The 15,022-nt window shown below is 45.7% G+C and overlaps 3 protein-coding genes, 1 long non-coding RNA gene and 1 other non-coding gene across 5 annotated transcripts; 3 read left to right on the top strand and 2 right to left on the bottom strand.

Annotated features, from left to right (window-relative positions):
• Positions 1–2,029: 2,029 nt before the first annotated feature.
• On the top strand, positions 2,030–2,166 carry MIR5175A (microRNA MIR5175a). The gene has a single exon (NR_126919.1). It is a non-coding gene; the product is annotated as a microRNA MIR5175a (primary transcript).
• A 338-nt stretch (positions 2,167–2,504) lies between these two features.
• Positions 2,505–6,983, top strand: LOC100829367. The gene is made up of 8 exons (XM_003562484.4): positions 2,505–3,176; positions 4,005–4,038; positions 4,195–4,428; positions 4,904–4,993; positions 5,618–5,683; positions 5,794–5,888; positions 6,516–6,563; positions 6,643–6,983. The coding sequence occupies exons 1-8, from the start codon at positions 2,890–2,892 to the stop codon at positions 6,758–6,760; spliced, it is 972 nt and encodes a 323-aa protein (XP_003562532.1). The 5' UTR covers positions 2,505–2,889; the 3' UTR covers positions 6,761–6,983.
• Positions 6,984–7,017: 34 nt separating this feature from the next.
• On the bottom strand, positions 7,018–8,320 carry LOC100829677 (mucin-2). The gene is made up of 2 exons (XM_003562485.4): positions 7,606–8,320; positions 7,018–7,442 (listed from the first exon to the last, which is right to left on the bottom strand). The coding sequence occupies exons 1-2, from the start codon at positions 8,294–8,296 to the stop codon at positions 7,291–7,293; spliced, it is 843 nt and encodes a 280-aa protein (XP_003562533.1). The 5' UTR covers positions 8,297–8,320; the 3' UTR covers positions 7,018–7,290.
• Positions 8,321–8,567: 247 nt separating this feature from the next.
• On the top strand, positions 8,568–9,366 carry LOC112271478. The gene is made up of 2 exons (XR_002964477.1): positions 8,568–8,690; positions 8,856–9,366. It is a non-coding gene; the product is annotated as an uncharacterized LOC112271478 (long non-coding RNA).
• LOC100829068 (thioredoxin reductase NTRC) lies at positions 9,132–14,295 on the bottom strand. The gene is made up of 10 exons (XM_003562483.4): positions 13,912–14,295; positions 13,558–13,771; positions 13,352–13,457; positions 12,654–12,919; positions 11,801–12,080; positions 11,340–11,447; positions 10,888–10,974; positions 10,698–10,802; positions 9,713–9,843; positions 9,132–9,449 (listed from the first exon to the last, which is right to left on the bottom strand). The coding sequence occupies exons 1-10, from the start codon at positions 14,123–14,125 to the stop codon at positions 9,389–9,391; spliced, it is 1,572 nt and encodes a 523-aa protein (XP_003562531.1). The 5' UTR covers positions 14,126–14,295; the 3' UTR covers positions 9,132–9,388.
• Between the last annotated feature and the right edge of the window lie 727 nt (positions 14,296–15,022).

A 15,022-nucleotide genomic window follows, 5' to 3' on the forward strand; every position in this document is an offset into this window, starting at 1 on the left:
GTGCATTTGGGGATCTCATTTCTGCCTCTGGGATTACGGAGGATATGATTGACAGTTTGATCCTCTTGAAGGATGCCAGGGGCATACCGGGATTGCCTCCTCTTAGCGAAATACAAGACAGAGCTATCCAGAAAATGAATGCAACATCAAGCAGAGCTGAAGTAGAACGCCAAAAGCAAGAGGAGATTGCTAAGGCACGTGTAAGACAAGTTGATGAGAAAGGAAGGGCTTATGGGACAGGTAAAAGAAAGTGCAGCATTGCCCGTGTTTGGATTCAGCCTGGTGATGGCAAGTTCATTGTCAACGACAAGCAGTTTGATGTCTACTTCCCAATATTGGACCATCGGGCTGATCTTCTTCGCCCATTTAACGTGACCAAGACGTTAGGGCTTTGGGATGTAGCTTGTACTGTGAAAGGTGGCGGCGTCTCAGGTCAGTTTTCGTAGTTCTGCACATGATATCTCAGTAGGCTAGGAAGCTAGGTCTATGAATTGTCATGTCAATATGAAAGTGGTATTCTACAATCATTTTAGAAGTAGGGATGCTGGACGTTGTGCGATTGTACATGGACATGTTCAGCATAAAGTAAGATATTCATGCACTAATCCATGGGTTTTATATTCTGAAATGAGTCAGCTGCTCGTGCATCAACTATAAGATAGACATCGATGTGCAAACCTGTATGTTCACATTACACGGCAATGTGCTATGAATGTGGCATGTATTCAACGATTTAAAACAAATGAACATTTGTTGGTTCTCATTGGGTTCCTGGATGAGAAATATCTTTTTCTTGATTGTCATGTAGAAGCTAAAATCTTATTCATGGAGATGAACTTCCCATGTTATTTCTAAGGATCCAAGAATGTGAAATGTAATAAGTGTAGAGCTGCAAGTTTGTGACCCTCAGGGTACCCTGTGACCCTCCTTAGTTCAACCAAATGAACTAAAGTTTTAAAATGACACAACTTTTTGAAAAACTAGTTCATTTGGTTGAACTAAGGAGGGTCACAGGGTACCCTGAGGGTCACAAACTTGCAGCTCTAAATAAGTGTAACTTCTCAAAGTATCAATGTTTAACAATTCAGCCCAGGTAGCGGATTCCTTGCAACTCTAATAGCCGCACTTTACACAGTACAGCTTTACCATCTGTTGACCATGTTCGTTTACTGCCTGGACATACTTGCTTGTGCATGCTTAATTGATCATACTCTTGTGTTACACACAAAAGACCCTTCCAAATAGAATTTCTTCTCTGTAAATGCAGGACAAGTTGGAGCCGTGCGCCTGGGGATCAGTCGTGCCTTGCAGAATTGGGAACCAGGACTGCGGCCATATCTCAAAGCAGGTCAAAACAGAATTGAAAACCAGGACCGCGTCAATGCTAACGATTGTTCCCGCCTTGCGGTCCTTTTTCATTTCTATATGGTCTTCCAAAAGTTACTGATGTCATAGTTTTTTCTTGAAACAGCTGGGTATTTAACGAGAGATTCACGCGTGGTTGAAAGGAAGAAGCCTGGAAAGGCAAAAGCAAGAAAGAGTTTCCAATGGGTCAAGCGGTAACAGGTAAATTCCGCAAGTTTTTTGGCGCCAAACTGTCAACCGTAGGTAGTATTTGACATTTTCCTCACAATGCTTCAGGTCTATGTGCAGAATTACTATTCCCTCGGTGGCAGGTCTTCTGCTCTTTGTTGTGGGTTTTTGTCAGCGCAGATCTGTATTTGGACTGGATGTGCTGTTAGCTTGCAAAGCAAAAGCCCCTTCCAAGCATTTGTACCCAGACATTCCAATTTGTATGGCACATGGAGATCGCGAGACAGCAAGTATTCTGCTTTTTAATGCTGATACAGCAAATTGATCCAGAAAAATACCATTTGACTTGATCAAGACGCAGAAGATACATTGCTATGCTATGGCCTATCTGAGCTGCCGGCCAATAAAGCAGACCGGGCCTCCAGTGGGAGTCTCTGTTCAGCTTACAATTTTTTTTTAAATCCCAGTTTCATAGCATTGTATGGCTGTATCTCTCGACTGTGGCCACCCATTACCATAAGTACTTCTTCTGTTCCTAAATTCTTACCGCTGTTTTAGTTCAAATTTGTACTAAAACAACGATAAGAATTTAGGAACGGAGGGAATACTTTCATAATTTATCTTGCTCTCCATATGTATGTCCGTGGATGTACGTACACAAGGTTGATTAGTTTATGACTTCGGTGTTAAAATTTCTTGCATCCGTTTACCAGAAGCTTTTCAAACTTGTTGGTTACGTATGCTTGAATTAACTGGAGGTCGTATCGCGGCCAGTACTTTCACTTGCGTTGGCTACTTGGCTGTAGGATGTCCTAAACTGGTTCTTTTACACGTCTGTCAGACAGTTTTGGTAACATTCAACGTCAAACAGGAATTTCCCCAAGGAAAACGAGCAACAGTTTTCCAAAAAACACAGAAAAATATCCCACATCAAAATTTCCCGGAAATTTGTGGGGAACAGCCATCCGAACGTTCTCACTTGCGCCGCCGACGCCGCCATCACGTCGGAACAGCCGTGCCGTGGGAAGGGAAGGAAAGGAAAGCTTCTAGACGCCGGCGGCCTCCGCTGCTGCTGTTAATGCAGTTCCCACCAGCGGAGAACAGCTACCGCGACGGCCACACATCAATGCGGTTGCCTGCTAGGCCACGAGTTTTCCCCGTGTTCCCTCCATTCTCCACGTCTATTTCACTCGGCTTCGGCGGCTCCCCCTTGCCTAAAGCGTCCTAGTCGTCGTCGCGGCTCCGGGACTCCGATCCCCAACACCAACCCACTATCTGCTACCAGGCGCGGCGGCGCGAGCTAGCTGGGTGATCCGCGGTTAGGGTTCGGTTCGTTCTCCGCCTCGCGAGGGAGCGATGTCGACGCCGGCGGACGGGGCGGCGTACTGGCTGCGGTGGCAGGTGTTCGTCTGCGGCGCGCTCATCGCGCTGCCGACGGTCGCGGCCGCGGCGCTGCTGCCGCGGCTGCGGAGGTCGGCGGCGCCGCTCCGCGCGACGGACCTGTGGGTCCCCTGCTGGTCCCGGCTCCACCCGGGCTGGCTCCTCGGCTACCGCGCCTTCGCGCTCGCCGCCGCCGCCGCGCTCCTTCTCCGTGACGTCCTCGCGCACGGCCACGGCCTGTTCGTCTTCTACTTCTACACGCAGTACGTATTCTCCCCCCCCCCCCCCCCACACCCCCACCCACATACCTTCGCTTAACTACCACAGATAATCTAGGTAGAGAGACAATCACCATATGGCACCGTACGTCCTCGCAGTTCATACAAACATGTCGCTTGTGTATCTACAATTGGTTAGCGTTTTCCAGCAGAGCTTCGTGGTGTCTAAATATGTACTCCATTCTGATTCTGTGACGCTATGTATTGGGAGAGCATGGTACTCACTGAGAAGAGTCGTTAAAGTTTGGGTGGTTGTTATTCATGCGTGTCCTTTTTCAGCAAAATACACATAAAGATTTGTGAAACATTGCCTTCATTGTAAGAAAACAGATCACGAATACCAGAGATGGCCTCAATTCTCGAAATTAAGCCCGGACAGAGACACTACCGCCATGGAACACTACATCATGGGCGAGAAGTAGATGCAGTTCAGCTGCACCGGTCTCTGCCCAAGCCCTGCGTCATTTTGATCCATAGACATGAGTGATAAAAAATCTGGCTGTCACCCTTAAACGCACTAACCATTTTTAGTGCTTCCAAGTCTACATGTGGTGGGCAAAGCCAGACCCTTCCTCTGCGCCACCGGAGCATCACTCGTGTTTATAGTCCACCATTGGATGAAGTTGCCGCTAGAAAACATACCGTTGTCTGCTATATAGAGCTGAAGCTTTTTTACTTTCAGTTGGATCTGCAGTAGGATGTTTTGCATCTTCCAGTAGTGATTCAAGAAGCATACAGTTGACCGCCTCTCTTTTAGTTACTTGTTTCATTACTGTTCTTTGACTAATTTTCTTTTCCCAATTGGCTTTCCAGGTGGACCTTTTTATTGGTCACCATATATTTTGCGGTATGTTCTCTGCTTCATGGTGTCTTACGAAGTTGTAATTGCCTCTGGAAAGTTCTATAGGCGGTCATGCACAATCATGTCCACCTTTTCCGACTTGATTGTGCTTTTGTGTTAGTTTAGCTTCTTACCATGCCTTCACTATTTTTCATCCTTCAGTTTGCGACTGCTATATCAGCTCATGGATGTTGGGCATACTCGAAGAAAAACTTGAGAAAAGCTGATGAATCTCATGGATTTCTTAATGGTGATGTTGAAAATCGTGATCTTTCCTCTTCAATTTCTGGAGAAAGGAAGAAGGACGAAATAGACAAGATGACAAGCTACTATGAACAAATAGCAAACGAGAAAAGAGCTGGGTTCTGGGGGCGTTGCATGCAAATCATCTACCAGGTCTGAACATAATTGCCCTTATAAGATTGTATATATGGATATGCTATGTGTTTTCTCAACAATTCTGTCAATCCAATCCAACTGCTATTGGTTGCTAGAATATACAGTTATACACCATGGTACTATTTAATGGTTAGTTATTACCTATTTCATATATATTAAGTGCATGTACTTAGCTGCAAGTTTGTCCAGCTAGTTGTCAGAGATCATTCAGCTACCTCCTACCAGTATCATAGCTTCCTTCTATGCTCTTTCGACATTATGTCATGTGATTATGTGATTCAGCAGTAAATACACACACAAAAAAGAATCATGCACACAACAGTGTTTTAGCTTAACTATATTGTTTCTATGTTGCCCGTCCTTTTTCATACTTGCGTTTTCCTAAAACCTCTTCAGCTGCACCATGCAAAATGAGCTTCTGCTTGTGAACAAATACCTGAATTGGCTATGTTGTTGCCTGGTGATCTTGCAGGCTAGTGCAGGAGCGACAATGTTGACTGATGTCACATTTTGGGGACTACTTGTGCCATTCTTTTATCGTGATAAGTTTGGGTTGGCCATGGTATGTGAGCATTCCAGGATGTGTACTACTCCCTCCGTCCCGAATTAACTGACGTGGATTTGTATAAGAATGATTTGTATAGATTCTTATACAAATCCACGTCAGTTAATTTGGGACGGAGGGAGTACTTTATTCTGCTTGAATAGTAAACACTCGCAGTCCTCCATTGTTAATTGTTCAAGATTACTTGGCATTAACTCCTATATAATCTCTGTTTATATTCAGTTCTGTGTCATTGGTGCAGAGTAGTTACCAACTATACGGAGTGATAAGAACCATACTATAAACTCCAAAGTCAAAACTGTGTGTGTGACTGCTGAACATAGCCTATGTCAATAAGCAGATGCCATCTAATAGTTATAAACTTATAAACAGTCCTGGAGCATTTGAGCTAGCAAATAGACTTGTTTCAGTCTTTATATGCATACATTTTCTCAATGCTTATCGCCTCCATGGGCTTGCCTTCTCTTATTTCCATCATAATCTAATCTTAGATGCAAAATTGGAATCTTCCCACATAACTTGATAAGCTTATGCTGCCTTCATATACCCTAAGTTCACTGCTCTTAGGACTGATGACTTAAGATTTGCTATGTTTTCCTTGTCCTTTCAAATTTCTTTCAGGTCACTGATGGTATGCACTCTCTCAATGCTATTTTTCTACTAATAGACACAATTCTCAACAATATGGTAAGATTACATGCCATTATTGTTCTGCCTTTTGTGTTAGTTCAACTAATTACTTCTTCATTAACAAAAAAAAACTAATTACTTCTTCACTTGGACCTTGTGTTTTTCAGCCTTTTCCCTGGTACCGGATGGCTTTCTTCGTATTCTGGAGCTGTGCCTATGTAACGTTCCAGTGGGTTCTTCATGCTTGCGGAGGTTTATCCTGGTAGATCCCACACCCACTGTTTGGTTCATAAGATTTAATTTAATGGAATGCATTCGATTGGCCATTTTGCGAGTCAGAAATATGTTTCTGTTAAATTAAACATGATACAATGAGAGAAGATGAAAGCCTCTTTTAATCCCATGAAGTATTGTAAAGTTAAAACTTGAAATTGCTGCCGTAAAATTCAAAAATAGAAGTGGAAAATAAAACAAATTTCTCAATGGAATGCTCAAATGTGTCACACTGCTCTTCCATGGCCGTGTGACATAGTTTATCCAAGAAATATGGACGTGTGTTGGACATGGACATATTCTAATGTGCACAGCCATCAGCATGTGACACAGTTTATCCAAGAGATCTCGACATGTGTTGGACATATTCTGAGGGTGTGTGTCTCTCTCTCTCTGTTCTGATTTCTGAATAGCTTGACCGTACAGCGAAAGTTCTATGGAGTACAAATATTTGTACCTATCTTCTGACTAAATTTAGATCTGTCGAAGAGTGGATAAAATTGGATGTGCTCTAGTTTAGTAAATTCTATCCAATTTTCTGTCTACTTGATGCTCCTAATTTTGTTTAGTTATACTTCTACCTCTGATTATATAACTATGTTCCCTTCTTCATCAGGTGGCCTTACCCATTTCTCGACCTTTCATCGTCCGGGGCTCCTCTATGGTATGTGCCTCCATCAGCTCAAGTTAACTTTATCATCCATCGACCACGTGATCCTCACAACAAAGCTAATCTGGTGCAGGTACCTCGCAATGGCCATTGCTCACGTCCCTTGCTTCTCTCTGTATTGGTTTATTGTCAAGGGGAAGCACACGTACTTCCCAAGGCTATTTCCCCATTCTTATGTGAGAACAAGTTAGATCTTCCATCTGATCATGGACCGCGCATGCAATAGGACGTATGTGCAACTACAATATATATAGCGATTATTTTCACACTTGCTAGTTCCAAGTGTGTTCATTTATAGCGATGTAGATCTAACAATCCCTTCTAAGTATGGCTGAATTCCGAATGAAGCAACTGGGATTAATACTTTGATCAACGAAATGAAATGAAATACAGAGAGAAGTGTTAACAGTGTCATTGGTGTAAAGCCAGAGAGTTCTTCGAAACAGCCGTGCAACAACTTTGCTGTGTTCATTTTGTCGCCAGAGGCGCACATTGTTGATATCAATGATCACACGCTAAGCTATATTTACATTAGAGATCTCTCCACATTAAGAACTCCAAAGTTCTTTGATCAGTTACTACAATTAGAGACGGGAGGATAGTACATAAAGCTCTCCCTCGTCAAAACCTGTAATTATATACAGTTGCGACATCTCAATCAGCCGAGCAATTCAATCCAGCGCCATTGGCACGGATCATCATCTCGTTGACTCGTTGGGCCTCACAATCTCTGCTTCTCGCCGCCGCCGGTCGTCGGCCTGCCGGAAGACGAGGCCATCCTCTTGACAAAATCGGCGAAGACATCGCCGTAATTCGGCCCCTTCTGCAGTCGCACCAGGTTCGTCCGATACGGTATCAGGATCACCTTGAGCCCTGCACACGCACGCATACGCAAATGTCACATTAGACACAAGAGAAAAATTTCACGACCAATCTCCCATCATCCGTACACGCAATGCACACATTGCACAGAGGAATTGGGCAAAATTAAGCGGTCGGAAACTGAAATCGGGGGCGAAGGATGATGGGGACGGACCAAAGATGCACATGGAGCGGTATACGGCGGCGGCGGCGGCGCCGTCGAGGGCGGGGGTGGTGCGGCTGCCCTGGAGGCATCGGAGGAAGGCGAGGTCGGCGCGGAGCAGCTGGGCCTGGTCGTGGGTGTCGTAGGCCATGTCGTGGCAGTAGCAGCAGAAGTCGAGGTGGTCGGCGGGGCGGCGGTCCCAGAGCACGGACCCGGCCTCCTTGCCGCTCGACCAGTTTGGCCCGCAGTAGTGACCGTACCGCGGGAACAGCTTCGACAGCCACGCCCGCGTCCCGCCGTGCCACGGCAGGCGCGCCACGTATGGCCGGAACAGCGGCACCGCGCACCCCGCGAGCTGGAGCTCCGCCTCCGCGTCCGCCGCCGCCGCCTTCCGCAGCTCCGCGATTGGCGAGCTGCCGCTGCTGCTGCGGCGGGTGGTGGTGGTGGTGGTGGTGCGGGGGGTGGTGATGGGGAGGATGGAGGAGAGGAAGGCGATTAGCGGGTTGGTGGTGGTGCCGCCGGTGGATGGATGTTTGGGAGGGGTTGCGGAGGATGAGGAGGAAGGGGTGGGAGCTGGAGGAGGAGGGGTTGGGGAAGGGGAGACGGGGCGGAGGAGGAAGGCGGCGGGGTTGAGGCGGAGGCGGAAGCTCGGCTTGGAAGGGGGCGGCGGGGAGGTGGAGGAGGAAGAGGAGGCCACCTCCATTGTTGCGGCGGTGCGCGTCGCCGGTGCCGTTGCCGCCGGTGCGTTTCTCTTCTCTCTCTCTCGTTGGGCCGGGTCGGTTCGGCTGGGGCGATGGCGTGTGGCTGTGCGGGGCTTTTGTTTGTTGCGTTTTTTAGGGGGAATTTATTTGAGGCGGGGGCTGGATGTAATTGGGCGAGAGAGGAGGTTATTTGAGGTGGGGTGCTTGTGCTTTGCCCGGTTTTGGGTTGGGATAAAACGGAGCATATTTTCTTGAGGATGCCGTCGCTAAAAAAATTCGCTGCGGCGAGAGCGCTCTCTGGTGCGTGCGGTGTCCCGTCCTGGCCGTGTCGAGGCGGCGCGTCGGCGTCGGCAGGGCAGGCCGACGCGTGGCGGAGGGAGGGAGTGACTCGTCTCGGTCAGTCTGGAAGTTTTTTCTTTTTTGTCCTTCTCTTTCCATGACCTGGTTTGGTTGAATGTTGGCGGCGGCACTCTCCGGACTCCGGAGTTCTCTGTCGTCTGCGCTGCGTGTCTGTTTATCACGCCGCGGGCTTTAAATTTCGGCTTTTCTTTTTTTTATCAGTGAATCTGATCTGGAGCGGCGGTGAGATTTGAACGTTGTTGCGGGCGGCGTCTGCGTGGGATCAGGATGACGGGTGGCATGTGGATTGGATGAAATCATGAAACCGTCTGGCAAGAGCCAAGAGGTCCCGCGCCCGATGCCAGGTCATGCCGGCTCTGGGAATAATTCATCTCCGGATCTCCCTGCCTGAGATGCCCCAGCAAACGTACACAGGAACAGTTGACGAGTCGTAAACAGAGTGCAAGTTAACTAGTGCAATGAAGATTACTGGTGAGAGAAGACGTATAAAAGTATGCACATTGTAGACGTCGGGGGTTAATAGGATGTACATTGTACAAAAGAATATATATTTTTTGCCCCCATTGAATTCAATAAGAGCGATTCGCTAATTTCCTCTCGCACCAGACTGCGCCCGGCCCATCTGAAGATTTGACCGAAAATTTTGGCCACCGGAGTGGCATCTAAACATAGTCAATCACGGATAAATGGGAGACCATTACACTTCAAAAACCTGCAACGAACACTGAGCTCAGCTATTTGTTCGATTCGATGAACTCCCGATATTCCTTCTTCATCTTCACGCCAGAGAAAGTCCTGCATTTCCCAAGATTAAGAAGGATCAGTAAGACTGAGAAGGCTGGCCTTCCAAGAGTAAGAAAGAAGATTCACCAAGAATAATACGATCTGATATATCAGCTAAACCAATGTTTAGTTAAGATGTATTCAAAATTGCACGTGTGGTTCAGTTGAAAAATATATGAAACGTATCACTTCCTACAAGAGAGCACATACACACAAAAATGAACTGACTTTAATTTTATATAGAAAAACTAGCAGAACCAATCGAAGTAGCAAACCTGATCATTTCTTTGTTCTTAAAAAATTGAACACACGGTGTTCCCATGATGCCTGCAGCTTCTGCTATTTCAGGATCCTCCTCGATGTCAATTTCAACAAGATGAACGTGTTTGTCATACTCATCTATAACCTGGAAGAAAAATCATTTTGTAAGGACAAGGTACCATTGTTAGCATGCAAAAAGATAAACAACCAAAGTAACACATAATGGAAGAGAACTTGTATATCATAATATCAGCACTTTATGAGTGTTGCACTTGCACTGCAGCACCCACTGGTAGTTGAGCGTCAAGTTTTTAACTTTTACCACTCAAGTGGTATATTCCTGGTTCCTAGAAGACTACCACTGTTATCACACAGTGTATCACCAAGCATAGAAAAGCATGCCATCTAGGATATAAGAAACTCAAAAACTAAAACAAGATCAGTTGCGACCACCTGACACATCTGTCTCTGTACCCACTGTATTGGACATATACATAAGGCCCATACTCCTATTTGGTGGCATGTGTGAAAAATGACAAGGTTCGTGACAAGCGTCAACACTATTTATCACTGGAAAACATTGCTGCCTTGAATTGCACGATGCAGTTCTTATTAACTTCCAAAACATTCCATAGCTGCAAGGATGTTCCGGACTGCAATTTTATACATGCAGCCATCCAATGCAGAAAGTATGAGCATATGCTGATTCAATTCGTTTAGAGCATTGGGATCCATCCATATACAGTGACTTGTTGGTAAAGCGTTTCTTCAAGGAGCATGGATCAGGAAAACAAGCATCCGAATGCTCTTTACATATCCAAATTTGAAGCACTAGGTACTGGCTTGACTATGGGTACGCAATGGTCAAGTACTCAAGGAAATCATCAGAAAGTAAAGTTATTTGCAGATTGAAGGTAACTGTGAAAATAGCTGCAGGACAATTTTATCCAGCTAGAATAATGTCTCATGATGTTCAATGTCCAAAAATTAAGAACTAACCTTGTTCAATATTGGTTTTAAGGTTCTGCAGGGACCACACGTGGGAGAAGAATACAGAACACAAATGAGACGTGGACTTCCATGGTATAATTTCCGGAGCGCATACTGCAAATATAGAACGCTCAGGATTAGGTATGACATGGATGCATGCATCAATATTAGACCAGTTATGTATACATATGTTAAGTACCTGCCCCCTGTGCTTTGTGTGAGATAGATCGAAGCCCATCTCAACATCTTTGCCTGTAATCTCTTTCTTTGTTTCTTCTCGAACAGGCTGTAGTTTAATTCAAAAAAATAGAACAAACAATTGTGTAATGTAAGTTTGATCGGTTGCTACATAAGATTAGCCCTAAAAAGATGAAGGCGCATTATGTACGCTAGCACGCATGATCAGTAATAGCTTTAGTTTCATCCATTCACGATGTTCTTTATAGAATAGATCATTAAAATTTCACATGGCTATGTCAATACATTATATGATAGAAGTCTAACTGTACACAACCCAATGTGGCTATGTAGCAATCTTAATAGTGTGATCATATTCATAGGAGATTGATTCCATTGAAATAATGGCCAAGAAAAATGAAGCTGACACATGCATCATTTGACATAAAAACATATTTTGTGTTAAAATAATACCTGGTGAAATTCAACAAGAAGATCATTGGTGACTAAGTATCTTTCGACTGACAAAGCAGCTATACATCCAGATCCAGCTGCAGTAACGGCTTGCCTCCATTCATGATCCTGCAGGTAAAGATGCATGAACACCAAAATGGTCATGAGAATGGCTAAAATAATTAAGAGTAGATCTGAACATGTCTATTTCACGGATAGACATCTAATGGTGACTGGCTGACTGGGTACAGGGTCCATGTCTTGGAAAATAAATCGGACTTCACAACCGCATAACCTTCCAAACACTAAGAGGCCGGGAAATCATTCTTGAACCATCAAGACATGATATACTAGTGCTATGACAATGACACGGTGAGGTGATGGCACACATGAACTGCCGCAGGATTAAGTTTGAGTTTCTTTAAAGGACAGATTCTACAACTATCTAGAAGTTCCACACATGGAGTGAAGGATGGAGTTACCTGCACATCGCCGGCAGCAAATACGCCATCAACTGAAGTTTTTGCTGTGCCTTCCTCAACCAAAATATATCCAGAACTATCAAGTTCAATTTGACCTTGTAAAAGTTGACTGTTTGGAGTATGCCCTATCCCATAAAATAGACCTTTCACTTCAAGAACCGATTCCTCTCCCGTATCGATTCTCCTCAATTGAATACCCGACATCTGGCCTTTGGGATTGCTGACAACATCCACAGCTTCTGTATTGAAATGTACTGTTATGTTGGGGTTGTTGAGTACTCTGAAACATTCGCCATAATCAACCTGTTAACCAAACATCCAGGGAATTGAAATTTTACTTCATTAATACATCATGCAACTGAAGAGGAGCTAACATCCTTTAAAGAACTAAACAATTTCATCTACAGACAAGTTTCCAAATCAATGATAGTCTTCATTCTGAAATCTCAGGCAAATTGTGATTTCCAGTATCTACAGTGTGAACAAAAGATATGAACCAAGCTGCCTCTAGGCTTAGTTCACAGCAGGCACTATTTTTCAATACTAATGAAGCAAAATGGTGCTGATATAGCCATCATTTTGAAGTGATAGCTCGACACATAACCATGCAATTAAATGCCATCATAATCCAGATGCTGAATGAGTTGACAATATTTAGAACAGATGAAAGCTAGAAAAATAATATACATTACTTTTACAGTCATTAAAACTATCAACAGATGCTAACACCCAAAATAAGTGAAACCTTGACAATCCATGGGTGAAAGATTTAATAAGGAACAGATGAGGCTATTTTCACATTATCAAAGTGAAGGATATACTTTTCAAAGGAAAAGATTGAGAAATGCCTTACCGATCCTGCATAGCTTTGGATGCTCGTAGCTGATCCCTTCGAACAAGTAAATGAACATGACAGGCATATTTTGTCAAATATATCGCTTCCTCCGTGGCTGTATCGCCACCCCCGACGACTGCAAGGACTTGACCCTTATACAGCGGTGATGCTCCATCACATATTGCGCATGCGCTGATACCTCTACTCCAAAATTCTTCTTCACGAGGTAACCGGAGGCGCTTAGCAGTAGCTCCGGTTGCAATAATTATGCTGTGGCATTTTACCTACATATCCACTGAGATTAGTGCAGCAAAAGATTGTGCAGTGTAGACTTATAAGAGGTGATTGCTATAGGTATATACAGTATACATATAGAGAGACGAATTACGGCACAAGTAATAGTCAAGTCATACACAGAGAGCAAAAGAGTAGACAATGACTAAAAAGTAAAGCACATAGAAAACTGCACTGGTTCAGAGCTCGAAGCCTACTCTTCTATCCTCCATTATTGTTCTTACTATCTTTGCTAGCTCTCCTTTGTTTCTTTGATATCTAAAATGGACCTTAGTTTTGACTAAACCACACTAATAGTGACCAAGTGACCATTGAATGACCACGAAATCCACACACCATAGTACCCAGTCAAAAGAGGCAAGTCCAGACTCCCAAAACATAATACAGCACAAACAAGAGGAAGAGCACACAAGTTTGCTTACCTCACGGTCACTGCTACGGATAACAAACGGTCTGCTCTTAACATCCACAAACTCCACATCCTCCTGGTGAAGCTCCGCACCCCACCGCTCCGCCTGCTTCCGCATTCTGGTCCAAACCAAACCACACACCCTCAATCCCATGAACAAAAAAAATCGGCACGCAAACATAACCGATCCAGTAGCAAAACAGTCAACGTTCTCCTTACTTGTCCATGAGATCGGGCCCGGTGATGCCGTCGGGGAAGCCGGGGAAGTTCTCGACCTCGGTGGTGGTCATGAGCTGCCCTCCCGGGACACCGCCCACCTGGTACCCTTCGAAGACCACGGGCTTGAGGTTCGCCCGCGCGGCGTAGATGGCCGCCGTGTACCCCGCCGGGCCCGAGCCGATGATCACCAGGTTCTCCACTCCCCTGCCGACGTCTGCAATCGGCAAAACAACGAAAAACCAAATCATCATCCACCGCTCCAATCCGTGCCCGTGCTACGACTACGGGCTGAGGAGAGAGCTCAATTTAAAATCTGAACGAAGGGACTGATGAAATTTCAACGGAGGGGCGCACCTGAGGGGGGAGGGGAGGCGGGGGCTTCCTCGTCGACGACGGGGGCGGCGGCTGTGGCGTGTAGGGGCTTGGAGGCGCGGGAGCAGGAGGCGGCGGGGAGAGGGCGGCAGGAAGGGAAGGAGACCCGGCGGCTGCGGGAGGAAGAGGAGGAAGAGGAGGAGGAGGGCGGGGCCGACGAGAGGGCGGCGGCCACGGCGAGGCGCGTGACCGCCATCGCCAGCGCTGGGAGAGAGAGGGAGGCTGGGGGGAGTTGGTCGCTGCTGCTGGGCTGGGGTGGCGCCTGGGTGGTGCAGAGGAGGATGGGTTGGGATAGGGGGCGCTAGCGGGTGGGTGGCGCGGCAGGAGCCAGACGACGAGATCTCGAGCGAATGAAAGAGCTCGCGTTCGTGCGTGCCTTGCCCTGCCCTGCCCTTGCTGCTTGGTTGGCTGGCGACGGCTGAGGGGGACGGACGCTTCGTTTGATTCCTCGTTTGGTCTCCCCGCCTCGCTCTTGTCCTTTTCGATCGGCCTCGACGCATCCCGAACTTGAGAACCTGTGCGATCCATTTTTTGTTTCTAATAATAAACCTTCGACGGCCTTCATGGCTTCATGTCATTTTTTTTTGTTCTGAGAGCATTGGTCGTGAACATCCGATCTCCTCAAATATCAATAGAGGAGTTGAGTAGTGACTAAAAATACGCTGCTATTTTCTCCGATCCTAACGTTGTTTTAGTGCAAATTTAAACTAAAACAACGACAATAATTTAGGATCGAAGGTAGTGCCAAATAAGCCTCACGATGTTCCAATTAGTGGTGCAACATGGTGACCCTCGGAGTATCCTTTGACCCTCCTTAGTTCAAAAAAATAAATTAGTTTTTCAAAAAGTTATATTATTTTAAAATTTTAGTTCATTTGGTTGAACTAAGAAGGGTCATGCGGTATCCTAAGGGTCACGCTTTTGCAGCCCTAGTTTCAATATCTGAAGAGTAAAATATACCACTAGTCCATAGACTCGGAGCGGATAGACACTTTAGTCCACGAACTCAGAAATATACACATAACAACTCAAACTGAGGCTAGTGGAAAGAGTAAAACTGGCCAAGGTTGGACCGTGGTTTGCTAGTATGATT

Source organism: Brachypodium distachyon, chromosome 1 (assembly GCF_000005505.3).
Source record: "Brachypodium distachyon strain Bd21 chromosome 1, Brachypodium_distachyon_v3.0, whole genome shotgun sequence".
Taxonomy (NCBI): domain Eukaryota; kingdom Viridiplantae; phylum Streptophyta; class Magnoliopsida; order Poales; family Poaceae; genus Brachypodium; species Brachypodium distachyon.

Coding starts and splice junctions, on each gene's coding strand:
- LOC100829367 (XM_003562484.4), top strand. CDS start 2,890: ATGTCGACGCCGGCGGACGGGGCGGCGTACTGGCTGCGGTGGCAGGTG. Junction 4,429..4,903: donor GCATGCAAATCATCTACCAG/GTCTGAACATAA, acceptor GTGATCTTGCAG/GCTAGTGCAGGAGCGACAAT. Junction 6,564..6,642: donor TCGTCCGGGGCTCCTCTATG/GTATGTGCCTCC, acceptor AATCTGGTGCAG/GTACCTCGCAATGGCCATTG.
- LOC100829677 (XM_003562485.4), bottom strand. CDS start 8,296: ATGGAGGTGGCCTCCTCTTCCTCCTCCACCTCCCCGCCGCCCCCTTCC. Junction 7,443..7,605: donor CCGCTCCATGTGCATCTTTG/GTCCGTCCCCAT, acceptor GTGCGTGTGCAG/GGCTCAAGGTGATCCTGATA.
- LOC100829068 (XM_003562483.4), bottom strand. CDS start 14,125: ATGGCGGTCACGCGCCTCGCCGTGGCCGCCGCCCTCTCGTCGGCCCCG. Junction 10,975..11,339: donor TTCTTGTTGAATTTCACCAG/GTATTATTTTAA, acceptor ATTAAACTACAG/CCTGTTCGAGAAGAAACAAA. Junction 9,450..9,712: donor AAGAACAAAGAAATGATCAG/GTTTGCTACTTC, acceptor TGGGAAATGCAG/GACTTTCTCTGGCGTGAAGA.